A 15,112-nucleotide genomic window follows, 5' to 3' on the forward strand; every position below is an offset into this window, starting at 1 on the left:
GTGGAGTCTAAGCCAGCTTCGCTCAGACTTGTCAGTGGAAACGCAGTAATCGAGGGCCAGTTGTAACTGGTGTTTGTGTCTTTCATACTAATTGTAGTAAAAGGCTCTGTGAATCAGACTTGCTGATTTTATTGCAGAGGGTACCCCTGGGGTGCAGGGTGGGCTTGTCTTAAAGGGACAGTGTAGCTAACAGCTCATGAGAGCTGGGAATGGAATGTTTCCAATGTGATGGATAATGACTCCTTCACTGAAATAAACAAATTATGTTTAACCCTCTGATTCTCTCTGTCTCTCTCACAGGTGTAACCAGTCCAGTCAGGGGGGAAAGGGGAGCTGCAGATATCTATGACACAGAGACTGGATACAGCATCTCCACACTGTGAGGGAATAAGAGACACAGAGACTGGATACAGCATCTCCACACTGTGAGGGAATAAGAGACACAGAGACTGGATACAGCATCTCCACACTGTGAGAGAATAAGAGACACAGAGACTGGATACAGCATCTCCACACTGTGAGGGAATAAGAGACACAGAGACTAGATACAGCATCTCCACACTGTGAGACAATAAGAGACACAGAGACTGGATACAGCATCTCCACACTGTGAGGGAATAAGAGACACAGAGACTAGATACAGCATCTCCACACTGTGAGACAATAAGAGACACAGAGACTGGATACAGCATCTCCACACTGTGAGGGAATAAGAGACACAGAGACTGGATACAGCATCTCCACACTGTGAGGGAATAAGAGACACAGAGACTGGATACAGCATCTCCACACTGTGTGGTGTAGATCATATAGACTTTGTCATCACATTGCAAATGTTGTGAATATTATATATTTTAACAGAAATTTAAACCTAATGAACTCTAATCTAATGCGTCTAACTTTGCCTGACAGACACCTATGTAACACCTGGAATACGCAGAAACAAAAGGCTACTCAAACCTCTTTGAGATTTAAATCAAATCGAAATCGAATGTTAAAACCAATTGAAGCATCTCCATTACCAGCCACGACCAATCAGTGTAATTGCTTTATGAAGTTTTTGAATAACAAAATTGAAAACATAAGATTTCAATTATTGGTTGACAACACTGATATTGTTTCAATTGAAAATACCCTTATCCTTACTGGACCAGTCTTATCAGACTTTGCTAAGGTTACTCCATCTGTCTTGTTTGACACAGTCACAAAGTTGAAAACTACCAGTTGTCTCTTAGATCCCATTCCCACTTCCTTGTTTAAGTCCTGTTTTTCAGCCTTGGGTTCCTTCATTACTAATCTTATTAATAAATCTTTGAATTCTGGAGTAGTGCCCTTAGGTTTTAAATTGGCTGCTATACACCACTGCTTAAAAAGCCCACTTTGGATGCCTCTGCATTCTGCAATTATAGGCCCATTTCTAACTTACCCTTCCTGGCCAAAGTTTTAAATGGGTTGTACAATTACAGTCCTTTCAGTCTGGGTTCAGACCTGCCCATAATACTGAAACTGCTTTAGTTAAGGTAGTTAATGACTTATTGATGGCTGCAGACTCTGGTTCTTTTAGATGTGCTGCTTTTGATACTGTAAATCACGAAATTTTGTTACACCGTCTGAAATCTGTGATTGGTCTTTCTGGTATAGTTTGAATTGGTTCACATCTTATCTTTCTGATAGAACACAGTTTGTTACATTGGGTGGCACTAAATCTGACATTTGCCCATTGAAAACTGGTGTCCCACAGGGCTCTGTTTTGGGACCAGTTTTATTTATTATTTATTTACTTCCTCTTGGTCAAATAATCAGCCGACATGGTATTCAATTCCATTCCACAGTCAATTCCACAGTCAACTTTATTTGAAAACTACACCAGATATTACTGTGGCTATCTCTCTATTGAATAATTGTTTAGCTGACATAAAGACCTGGTTACAGCAAAACTTCTTACAGCTTAATTGCAGCAAAACAGAGGTAATGTTAGTGGGTTCGCCGCATCAGATCTCAATGGCAGCTGATTTTAGCCTTGAAATTGATGGACGAGATCAGTCCCACTTCACTGGTTACCAATCTTGGTGCGAGACTGTTATAATTTGAGGATCATATTAAGAATGTCTGCAAAGTGTCTTTCTTCCACCTTAGGAACATTGCTAGACTTTAAGGTTATCAACAGGTTACAATATGTTCAAAATAGTGCTGCCCGTGTTCTCAATAAGACCAAGAAACATGAGCATACAGTGGCTCTCAAACGTATTCACCCCCCTTGGACTTTTCCACATTTTATTGTGTTACAACATGGAATCAAAATGGATTTAATCAGGAGTTTTTGCCACTGATCAACACAAAAAAAGTCCATAATGTCAAAGTGAAAAATAAAATCTACAAATTGTTCTAAATTAATTACAAATATAAAACAGAAAATAATTGATTTTCTGTTTTATATTTGCTATGACACCAACTACGCCACCCAGCTCCTGGTCCAGGCGCTGTTACTCTCCCGCCTAGACTACTGCAACTCCCTCCTGGCTGGCCTCCCTGCATCCGCCACCCGTCTGCTCCAGCTCATCCAGAACTCCGCTGCTCGCCTGGTGTTCTCTCTGCCTCGCTTCTCCCACGCAACTCCACTGCTCCACTCACTCCACTGGCTCCTGATCACCGCTCGCATCCAGTTCAAGTCTCTTGCACTCGCCTACAGATGCCTTGACCAGACTGCACCCAGCTACCTCTAGACCCTCATCTCTCCCTACACCCCCACTCGACCTCTCCGCTCCTCCTGCACTAGAAGACTGGCTCTACCTCCTCTACGCTCCCCTGCCTCCACAGCCCGCTCCTTCTCCACCCTCGCCCCGCAGTGGTGGAATGACCTTCCTACAGATGTCAGGACTGCCCAGTCCCTGACCATCTTCCGGCACCTCCTCAAGACTCACCTCTTCAGACAGCACCTGTAGAAACTCCTCTTTTCCATCTGGACACTTATCACTCTTCCTTAAATGCACTTTACTTGCTCTTATCTGCTCCCTATTTTACTGCATTAAATCCTGTACTTTAGAGTACTGTAATCTGTCAAGTATCATTTAATCTGTAGTATTTTGTATTTAATTATATCCTGATGTAACTATCACTGACACTGTTATCTGCTCCGTTATTGAATCGTATTTTGTCATATACTTGTACTTGCTAGAACCGAAGTGATTGTATTTTATCTTGCTATTAATTGTATTAATATTTGTACTGTGATTCCTGGAATGTATTTTTGTTTACGACTGTAAGTCGCCCTGGATAAGGGTGTCTGCTAAGAAATAAATAATAATAATGACACACCTAAATAAGCTCTGGTGCAACCAATTGTCTTTAGAAGTCACATAATTAGTTGAATGGAGTCCAGCTGTGTGCAATTAAGGTGTTTCACATGATTTCAGGTTAAATACACCTGTCTCTGGGAGGTCCCACAGTTGGTTAGTACATTTCCTAACAAAAACTACATCATGAAGATGAAGGAACATTTAAAGCAAATCCGGAATAAGGTTCTTCAAAAGCACCAATCAGGGGTAGGATATAAGAACATTTCCAAGGCATTGAATATCCCCCGGAGCACGGTAAAGTCCATTATTAAGAAATGGAGAGAATATGGCACAACTGTGAATCTGTCTAGAACAGGCCGTCCTCAAAAACTGAGTATCCGGGTGAGAAGGGCACTAGTCAGGGAGGCCACCAAGAGGCCTATGGCAACTCTAAAGGAGTTACAGTCTTCCACGGCTGAGCTGGGAGACACTGTGCATACAGCAACAATAGCCTGGGTGCTTCACAAAACTGGCCTTTATGGGAGAGTGGCAAAAAGAAAGCCATTGTTGAAAAAAACTCACATCAAATCTCGGCTAGAGTTTGCCAGAAGGCATGTGGGAGACTCTGAGACCAAGTGGAAGAAGATTCTATGGTCTGATGAGACCAAAATATAGCTTTTTGGCCTCAACGCTAAGTGCTATGTTTGGCGCAAGCCTAACACTGCACATCATCCTGAGAACACCATCCTTACCGTGAAGCATGGTGGTGGCAGCATAATGCTATGGGGATGCTTCTCTGCGTCAGGGCCTGGAAAGCTTGTGAAGATAGAGGGCAAAATGGATGCAGCAAAGTACAGAGAAATCCTGGAGTAAAACCTGCCGAAGTCTGCAAGAGACCTGGGACTTGGGAGAAGATTCATCTTCCAGCCGGACAATGACCCCAAACATACAGCCAGCCACACTAGAGTGGCTTAAAAACAAAAAGGTCAATGTCCTGGAGTGGCTCAGTCAAAGCCTGGACCTCAATCCAATTGAGAATATGTGGAAAGAGTTGAAAATTGCTGTTCACCAAAGGTCCCCATCCAACTTGACAGAGCTTGACCAATTTTGCAAAGAAGAATGGACAAAAATTGCAGTGTCCAGATGTGCAAAGCTGGTAGAGACTTATCCAAATAGACTCATGGCTGAAATTGCTGCCAAAGGTGCCTCTACTAAGTATTGACTCAAGGGGGTGCAATCAATTATTTTCTGTTTTGTATTTGTAATTAATTTAGAACAATTTGTAGATTTTATTTTTCACTTTGACATTATGGACTTTTTTTGTGTTGATCAGTGGCAAAAACTCCTAATTAAATCCATTTTGATTCCATGTTGTAACACAATAAAATGTGGAAAAGTCCAAGGGGTGTGAATACTTTTGAGAGCCACTGTATATCTCCTGTCCTTGCTTCTCTCCACTGGCTGCCAGTCAAATATAGGATTGATTTTAAGGTTTTATTACTAACTTATAAATCCTTACATTCTCAAGGCCCTGCCTGTCTTAGGGATCTCCTTCAGTACCACAAAATCAAAAAGCAACTCATCCCGGACTCTGAACCACGTGCAGATACTGCTTTGGTATTGTCTGACTCAGTTACTAACGCTCAAAAGTTTTTTTTGTGCTGAAGGTGTACAAGAGTTTAAGAATGCATTATCTGAACTTACTGATGAAGTTAAGGCAATTCGGACAGACATGCAACTCGTTAAGTCTAGACTTCAGGAGATATATATATATAAAAAAATTCCCCTCATTCCCTGCTCATTACACTGACTGGGTGGGCTTCCCTCCTGCGACTGTGTCCTATTTTGACTTTCTCCTACTTTTTATTTCAATCTAATCACTTTTCTCTATCAATGGATCACAGCAAATGCATGTGTTCATCAGGCTGTTATTGGACTATGATGCAGTTGTAGAAGCAGGGACTCTTGTTGGTCTGTGCATGGAAGGTATCTGTTTGGACAAAAACTGCAACTACACGCTTTTCAAGCAGTTCTGTCCCTTGTTTTCTTTATATATAGAATGAATAATCTATTGAAATATGATTAAACATAGAAAATTGAAATCGGGAAATTTTTTATACTTTTTGATACAGTATTGTTATCACTTGCATATAAATACTTATTTGCCCTGAGTGTTTTTTTTTTTTTTCAGGGTGACTCTTAATAATTCACAGCAATGTAACTATAATTCAATTTCTTATTTGCAAGTTCACGATATAAATGAGTGCATGTATGATCGCCGATTTAGTTTAAACACAACCGAAGCTAGTACGTTTGTTGCCAGTTAAATCGAGGCAACAGCATATGCCTCTGCTGTATCCTCGGCTACTGGTTGACAAGTCTCTTCATGTTTTTATATTTGTGAAATTATTTTATTCTTGTTTTCCTTATCAATTAATGTCTTTATTTTTATGTAATAAGTTAGGGTTTCTTGTGCTTACTACATTCACTTGTTGGCAATGATATGGCTACCAGCATAGCTTTATCTGTCTGCTCAGAATGATATACATTTTATTACGCTGCATTTCTTCATTCACATTGATGTATGTTGTTGTGTATGGTATTATGTATGGTTTCTGTGATATCTATTATGTGGATTTTTACCACTCCGTGCTTCCAGTTGCTCTGTTCTTTGATGTTGCAGTGTGTATCATCTGAGGGGCGATTGCTTGGGGAGTGAATCATGATTAATGCAAATATTGTGTCATGGAACGTGCAAGGACTTAATACTCCGATCAAGAGAGCAAAATGCCTTGATTTTCTGCACTGCAAACATGTAGCTATTGCTCTTGTACAGGAAACTCACCTAAGATCCGGTGATGTACATTGATTTCAAAATAAACATTTTAAAATTATTTCCCACTCATGTGCCTCAACTTAGACGAAAGGTGTGATTATTTTAGCTGAAGGAAAACTAAATGTTACCATTGAAGGACACGGAGGCGAAGGTAGATTCGGTTTGGTCACTATTGTTTTAAATAAAATCAAATTATCTCTGGCCTCGGTGTATGCTCCTCATGTTTCTGACCCAGAATTCCTTGAACAAGTTAGACTTGAGCTGTCTGTCGCACAGGTTAGCTCGCTCCTGATAGGGGAAGACTTTAATGCACCTTTTGATCCCGTATTGGACTTGTCTCATAGTACAGCCACATCTTTATCTTCAACATCCAGATCACTCCAGAAATTCACACAAGAATTGAATCTCTGGGATCCATGGCGAATCAATAATCCAAGAGTAAAAGATTTTACTTTTTTCTCTCGCAGACCAAAAACTTACTCCCGCACTGACTATCTGTTTATTTGTCTAAATATATTTCAATTTATTAATTCTACCAATATTTTACCAATACTGATCTCAGTACCCCTAATGCAACCCGGGCCACAAGGTGGAGCTTCAATACCTATTTATTACAGAATGATGATTTCTTAAAACATTTGTCTACAGGGCTAAAAGATTCCCTAGAATTTAATTCCAAACCTGATATAAATCCACATTCCTTATGGGAAGTCACTAAGTGTTTCATTAGAGGGAGCTGCACTTCCTTTGCTTCCAATATAAATAGACAGCGTAACAAAAAGATCTCTCAATTGGAGACTAATGTCCTGTGGTTGGAGATGGAGCAAAAAAAAAGATTACTCGAAAACCAGGGCCAGACAGCTTGCTGCTTTAAAAGCTGATCACAAAAACGTGTCTAGAACTAAAGCTGAGTTCCTGCTGCATAGATCCAGGCAGTTCTATTACGAATATGCAGAAAGGCCCAGTAGACTATTGGCGCTAAGACTCAAACAGTCTGAAAGCTTGACCAACCAGATTAATACAGTTTTAAAAAGCTTTTATTCTCAACTTTATCAATCTGAGGCTACTACAGATCCAAATAAAATCTCTGAATTCTTGAATACTCTAGAGCTGCCCAGTCTTTGGGCAGAACAAGCAGAACTACAGATGCGCCTCTCACTTTAGAGGAGCTGAAATTTGCTGCATCTGCCATGCAAAAGCGTAAATCTCTTGGCTTAGATGGCATACCCCTTGAATTATTACTGGCAGTATAGAATCAGATCGGCCCCATATTACTAGATTCCATCAATTATTCGTTACAAATTGGCTTGTTTCATAGAGATCAGAAGTTGGCTCTGATTTCACTCCTTATCAAAAAAAATAAAGACCCACTTGAGTGCTCCAGTTACAGACCTTTATCTCTCCGTAACTCTGACATAAATTAAGCCACAGTAAGTGCTTGGTCTACAGCAGCAAATGCTTTTATTCTTAACGAGAAAACCTCTGCTTTTTAATTACAATAACATATTTCTTTTCTTTTCTTAGGAATTTCATTATTATTATTATTTTGAATATTTATTTAAGAATATGTTTTTATAATTGATTTTTATCTTTGTTTAATTACTTTGTGTAGCAGGGCGGTAGTAAGCCCTGCTGATTAAATATGTGTATTTATTTTAGAACAGGGTTTCCCCCTCCACCCGTGTTATTTTGCATTTATTTGTTTGTTTGTTTATTTATGTATTTATATGACGGCGAAGCGCAGCCGACTGTTTGTTTGTTTTGTATTAAGTAGCGTGGATGGGAAGCCCCATCCACACAGTAATTAGAAAACCCGTGCAGAATGTGACCGGGGGATTATTAAATAATTAGGTAGTTAATCCCTCGGTCACTAATATAAAAGCCTGCAGCTCTCGGCTCTCGGTGTGGTGGCTGTTAGAGAGGAGAGAGCGAGCAGAGAGAGTGAAAACGAAACTGAATAAAAATATACAGGAAGTGACAGCGACTGCCCAGCCTGACCTGTATGGTTTATTTATTATTTTGTGTTCGAGATTTGTTTTGTTTACTGTTTTATTTTCGCTCTGTGAGCAAGTCTTTTTGTTAAAAACTTTTTATTTATTTTTGTTATTTAAAAATAAAAAGGCGCACCACGTCTTTCCTTTGGAAACTGCAGTGCCTGGTGTCAGTATTTTCAGTTCCTGCTTCTGCCGTGACGTCACTGTCTCAGCCAACCTGTCACACTTGGTGGCAGTGGTGGGATCAACAGCGCCTCCTAGATACAGGCAGAAGAGGGTACTGCAGTTTTTTACGTTTTTTTTCATTTTTATTATTACGTGTGGAGTGAGGAGGAAGAAGTTGGGAGGAAGAAGAGGATAGGTGGGAAAAAAAGAGGAGCTGGAGGAAGCAACAGCCAGGGCAAGTCTGCCTGACATGCTTGAGGAGTGGTGTTTCAATGTTGGCGAGGTCGGCCACGTGTCGCCCGACTGCTACCACATTCCACCTCAGAAAGAGGAGGTGGAACTAGGGCTACAGCCACAGGAGGAGGTTGGCTGGGAAGCCCTCCTCCACCACCACCTGAGGGAGAGGAGCAGGAGCTGCCTCTCCCTTCACGACAGAATGGACCAGGACAGGAGGCTGGCGGTCCGCAGCCGCTCTTGCATAGGTTGCTGAGCCGAGCAAGGGGGAAAACCACCGGGTCGCAACGGCTGAGAAGAGGGCCAACCCCAGCACCGCCACTGGTCCTGGCTCCCCTCCTGCAATCGCCTCCTGAGGGTCCGCTGCCGCCGTCGCCTCCTGAGGGACAGCTACCGCCCTGTCGTGCATCGCCTGGGGATGCCAGTTCGCCATCGCCCGGTTGTGCCAGTTCGCCATCGCCCGGGGATGCCAGCCTCGCACCGCCCGGGGATGCCAGCCTCGCACCGCCCAAGGATGCCAGCCTCGCACCGCCCAAGGATGCCAGCCTCGTACCGCCCAAGGATGCCAGCCTCGCACCGCCCAGGGATGCCATGCCTGGATCGCCTGGGTCTGCCTGTTGCTCCGCGTCGCCTGGGGCTGCCTTTTGCTCCGCATCGCCTGGGGCTGCCTTTTGCTCCGCATCGCCTGGGGCTGCCTGTTGCTCCGCATCGCCTGGGGCTGCCTGTTGCTCCGCATCGCCTGGGGCTGCCTGCTGCTCCGCATTGCCTGGGGCTGCCTGCTGCTCCGCATTTACATTTACAGGGTACGAGGGAGAAGTGGAGCTCCCTCCTATGGCCAGGGGCTCCCCTCCCGAGTTTGCCTCCAGAGGGTTCGCCGCTGCCGCCGTCGCCTCCCGAGGGTCAGCCGCTGTTGCTGTCGCCTCCCGAGGGTCAGCTGCTGCTGAGCGGTAGTAAGCCCTGCTGATTAAATGTGTGTATTTATTTTAGAACAGGGTTTCCCCCTCCACCCGTGTTATTTTGCATTTATTTGTTTGTTTGTTTATTTATGTATTTATATGACGGCAAAGCGCAGTATGTTTTGTTAGTGTTTTGTATTTATGTATTGACGGCGTAGCCGACTGTTTGTTTGTTTTGTATTAAGTAGCGTGGATGGGAAGCCCCATCCACACAGTAATTAGAAAACCTGTGCAGAATGTGACCGGGGGATTATTAAATAATTAGGTAGTTAATCCCTCGGTCACTAATATAAAAGCCTGCAGCTCTCGGCTCTCGGTGTGGTGGGTGTTAGAGAGGAGAGAGCGAGCAGAGAGAGTGAAAACGAAACTGAATAAAAATATACAGGAAGTGACAGCGACTGCCCAGCCTGACCTGTATGGTTTATTTATTATTTTGTGTTCGAGATTTGTTTTGTTTACTGTTTTATTTTCACTCTGTGAGCAAGTCTTTTTGTTAAAAACTTTTTATTTATTTTTGTTATTTAAAAATAAAAAGGCACACCGCGTCTTTCTTTTGAAACTGCAGTGCCTGGTGTCAGTATTTTCAGTTCCTGCTTCTGCCGTGACGTCACCGTCTCAGCCAACCTGTCACACTTTGTTATAGATTTTTTTTTTCTTCTGTTTCTGCTATGTTAGTGTAAAACTAAAAACAAATACAAAATTGTACAAAAATACAGTGGAACCACGTTTAGTGGGGAAGGGGGTTTCGCAAAGTATGCACAGCAAAGAAAAAAAAGAAAAACGACCAGTAGGTTAAATCAGTTCAAAGAAACAAGAGATTTGAAACAATTTCACTACGAGTACAAGATGCAAGCATTTTTATTCTTAAATCACCTAACAAGCGCAGAATAACCCAGGTAATAAATCACTAGGAAAATGAAACTGTTTGCGATGTCTAACCAGTTTGCCAGTCAGACACAGTAAACAGAAGCCAACTAACAGAGTGACTTAGTTTGCATTTTCCTTAAAGAAAATGCAAACTAAGTCTTAAGGTGTGTTTAAGATTAAGGAAAATACTCAATTCTACTGCAGCAAACCTGCCGTGAAAGTGATCTGTGAGACGAAGAGTTCATACTGCCATTGTAAAATTAGACCAATCAAATGCGTTCTCAGACTTCTGGGTATCTATATATTTACCAAGACAGACACTATAACCCTCGTATCAGCGACACTCATTTTAATTGACACACCCCATTTAGTGATGTCACTAGCCCACCCATTCAATTCAACCCCACTGCATCTTTCTATCGTTGATTGCAACTAACATTTACAGTAAAACTGTAAAAGACCTAAACTAATTTTAAACATGTCAACCGCAGCAAATAATTGGATTAATTAAACTTATTGGGAGTTCAGGTTGGAGTGAAACTGAAAAGACTTTTTTTTCTGTTATCAACACGTTATGCACAATAAAATGGTTGCAGTAGGTTTGGTGGTTCTTGTTATTCTTGTAATAGGTAATATGGCAGTAGTGAATGACCTTTTAAAAATTCAACTGGGAACAGGATGAGAATGAAAAACACAAGAAGGGTAACCCGAAAAATGTCGTGCCTGAAAGGTATGAAATTGCATTGACATTTTTTTCACGGGATGGGATGGAACAGGAAAATGTATGATGGGATGGAACTCAAGTTTCATTCCTGTGTCACGCTCTAGTGTGGATACGTGTGTTTAATACATGACTGTGTTCATTTAATGGTGTCCAGGAGATGGTGCCAAAATCCTGAAAGGGTGAAGGACTGAACTGTAACTTACCTGGGTAACCTGTAAAAGAGAAGAAAGGTTATTCATGGGAATGGAAGCAGTGAAATAAAAATAAAGCAGTGTAAATATTTAAAGGTAACAGTGCCACAACTGGAGTGCAGGATTGTAACACTTCTTCAACACCTAAGAATCAGTGGACCATTAACGGTTTCCATTGATGACCACTTCCTTTACATATTGTTTTATTTGAGTTAATTTTTGGCAATACATAAAAACTAAAAGATCTCGATTTGGAATCAAACGGTTCTGCACGTGTCCCAGTGATCAAAAGCGAAGGGGTTACACCTGGAATTTCCAAGTATATATCGGTAAGGATGCATTTGATGTCTTGCATTATCCAGAAGCAAGTGAACTCAGCATATCTAAAAGGATTGTTGTGTATTTGGCAGATCATGTACAAAATCAAGGGCGACATATTATTGTTGACAATTGGTATATGTACGAGGCTTGCAACATTCTTACTGACTCAAAATACGAACATCATGGGGACTATTTGATCTAACAGAGGGGTAGCAAAGGAGGTTGTATAAGAACAACTGAACAAAGGACAGGCATGTGTTGTTAGAAACGGTGATTTGTTGTTGGTTAGATGGCAGGATAAAGCAGATCTAAATGTACTGACTACCCAGTATGCAGCAGGATTTGTACAAAAGACCTGTGTAGTTACTGGAGGAGCAAAGATATTTTAGAACAAGCCATTCCACATTGAAAAGTACAATGAACTGATGGGAGCGGTGGAGGCCTGGGATCAAGATTTAGAGCCATATGACCCCTGCAGAAAAACTCTTGCCTGGTTCAAAACACTAGACATCCACTGCATTGCATGAATGGTGTTGAACAATCGAGTGCTGGACCAGCTTTGTGTGGGGAGGCATAAGATGTCTACTTGGAGTATTTTTTACAGTGCTGTGACAAAATACAAAGTAGCTCGCATCACTCGAATTTTCAAGGTGTGGTATCCAAAGCATAATCAGCAAGTACAGAGAAACATCATCTGTAATTGACAAACCCAGGACTGGAAGAACCAAAAAGCTGTCTAACAAGGATGAGCAATACTTGAAGATAATATCCTTAAGGAATAGAAAGAAGACAAGCATTGAATTGACAACAGAACTGGCAGAAGGCACAGGTGTCGTTGTCCCAAAGCACCTTTAACCATTTTTTCCATAGTCCAATTTCTGTATTCTTGTGCATATTTTAGCCTTTTAGTCTTGTTCCCCTTTCTTAAGAACTCTGTTGGAATAAAAACCAGTAGACACAGGGGTCCTCCAGAACCAGGGTTGAAAATCACTGCTCTAAACCAGGTGTATTATTGTGCTGGATATTTGTGCTAACCACAACAGGACTGCTCAGTGTCTCTGCTATATCCTGTGGTGAAAGAGTATGCACTTTGTAGAAGGCTCGGAGTACAATTCTTGTTATTGCTTTTTCTGATGAAGTGCCAAATGCAAAGACACCAGTATCGAATTAAACTTGAAATTGAGGACTACATGATACCATCTTTATATTCCAGAAAGAATAATAAATGTTTTACATGTATCCCATAATTCCTATGTGTATGGAGGGGTCTGGGTTAAGGACACAGAGCTGTTCTTCAGTGGATTGCAGCATGTGAACCTGTAAGTTAATGCCATAATAATAACACCGTGTAACAAATTATTATTATTTTTTTTGTTCCTAGGTAGTAAGTGTTATTTCCTAATTGCTTATGCCTCAAAAGTATAGAAAATGGCTATTATTCCCCACAAACTTTGCTTTTGTGACCAGGACAGTGATATTTTGAAATTTACCTATTTTCCAGAACATTCCAGATAGATTCAGTGCTGAGTAAACTTGAAGTAACTTCTAGAACTTTCTAGAACTTTCCAGTAATATAAATAGTAGTATAAATATAGGGGCCTTAAGCCCAGTTCAGTTTAGTTCCAGCTGCCTAAGTGGATACATATCTGCATTTTTCTGAGATGGCATCAAGGTCATAGGAGACTTCAAAATGGTGGCATTCCTGATGGGTCTCTGTCACAAAGACGGCCGGAGTGGGTGGTGTCAGACCAGAGCCAGGAAGTAACACACAGAGACTTGGATTTTGGTTAAGCTGAGCGCGTGATCGCGCTCAGCATTTAATAATTAACAGCACAGAAAATAAAAGGTTTGAACACAAAACAAAACAGGACACGGCACTTGCGCCAAAATAAATAGACAAACAAAACGTACTAAACACTTAACAAACGGTGCACGGAGAGACAAACAAACACGGTGAGTACAAACACTTCTAGATTATTATTATTTTACTTCACGTTCTCCTTCTCCTCACCTGTTCTCCACTCTCGAACACCCAACCCTGACTGAATGAAACGTGCATCTATATATACTGTTGTGCTGGGATTCAATTACTAATTAATTATTCACTTGAATCCCAGCACGTGAATTAATTCTGTGCAACCCCGTGCTCACATATTACATTTAACCAGCACGTGAAGTGATTTGTGCTCTCCTCGTGCCTAAATACAAATCTACACTTTTTAAATACACGTGAAACACAGACCCGTTTATATCCTGTGTACCAATGACTATACACCAACATTTACACACGCACGCAACACACAAATGCACACAGGGATGGGGCACATTGCCACAGTCTCCAAGGCGGTTTTACCAAGTTTCCCTGCTATCTTTGCCTTTGGGACAGCAGGGACACCAAGGCGCACTACCACAGGCGGGACTGGCCTCAGCGGACCGAGTTCTCTGTGGGGAGGAACAACGTCAAGTGGGAGCCACTGGTGGACCCCCGGAAGGTGCTGATGCCACCACTGCACATCAAATTGGGCCTTATGAAACAATTTGTCAGAGCTCTAGATAAGGAGTCGGCAGCCTTCAAGTACCTTCAAAACTTCTTCCCTAAGCTGTCTGAGGCAAAGGTCAAAGCCGGTGTCTTCGTCGGACCACAGATAAAGAAGATCCTGGAGTGCAATGAATTCCCCAAGAAGCTCACTAGTAAGGAGAAAGCGGCTTGGAACAGCTTTGTCGCAGTGGTTCGGGGCTTCCTGGGCAATCACAAGGCCGAAAACTATGTGGAGCTGGTTGAGACTGGTGAAGAACTACGGCACAATGGGGCTGTAGGATGTCCCTCAAAGTCCATATCCTTGATGCTCATCTTGATAAATTCAAGGAGAACATGGGAGCGTACTTGGAGGAGCAAGGCGAGCGCTTCCACCAGGATATACTGGACGTTGAACGCCGCTACCAAGGACAGTATAACGAGAACAAGATGGGAGAGTACATTTGGGGGCTGATTCGTGAAAGTGATTTACAGTATAATCGTAAATCTCGAAAAACTACTCACTTCTAAATCTTTTGTAGTCATTTTTGTATTACTTTAGTATAAATACATGTTAATTTGGATTCATATGTTGTTTTTTTCTGACTTTATGTGAACGAAAAGACACAAATTCGCCCGTTTTCTCATTGGAAATAGGTACATTTCAAAATATCACTGTCCTGGTCACAAAAGCAAAGTTTGTGGGGAATAATAGCCATTTTCTATACTTTTGAGGCATAAGCAATTAGGAAATAACACTTACTACCCAGGAACAAAAATTGTGTTACATAGTGTAACCATTGTATCAGCCAAAACACCACAGTTCTGAAGTATAGTTTATACAGGTGTTAAAACCACAGTGTTTTTTCATTAGTGGAGAAGTAGCTTTGAAAGTAGCAAGCTACTTTTTCCAAGTAGCTGACAACTGAGATGGAGACCAGCGTTGAAAACCACTGCATCAGAGCAAACTAATCCATAATCTTGTCCATTAGCAATACTGTAAAGCCATACATATTTGTGATCATTTTACTAAG

The 15,112-nt window shown here is 41.6% G+C and overlaps 1 protein-coding gene across 1 annotated transcript in view; it reads left to right on the forward strand.

Moving 5' to 3' along the window:
• The window catches only part of LOC117413959 (NACHT, LRR and PYD domains-containing protein 3-like), a 101,024-nt gene extending 94,711 nt beyond the window's left edge, over positions 1–6,313 (forward strand). Inside the window, exon 18 of the mRNA XM_058999316.1 lies at positions 301–6,313. Coding sequence (XP_058855299.1) covers positions 301–306 — 6 coding nt within the window. The 3' untranslated portion in view covers positions 307–6,313. The remainder of the gene's footprint in view (positions 1–300) is intronic.
• The last annotated feature ends 8,799 nt before the right edge of the window (positions 6,314–15,112 follow it).

The sequence above is a fragment of the Acipenser ruthenus genome, chromosome 25 (assembly GCF_902713425.1).
Source record: "Acipenser ruthenus chromosome 25, fAciRut3.2 maternal haplotype, whole genome shotgun sequence".
Classification (NCBI taxonomy): Eukaryota; Metazoa; Chordata; class Actinopteri; order Acipenseriformes; family Acipenseridae; genus Acipenser; species Acipenser ruthenus.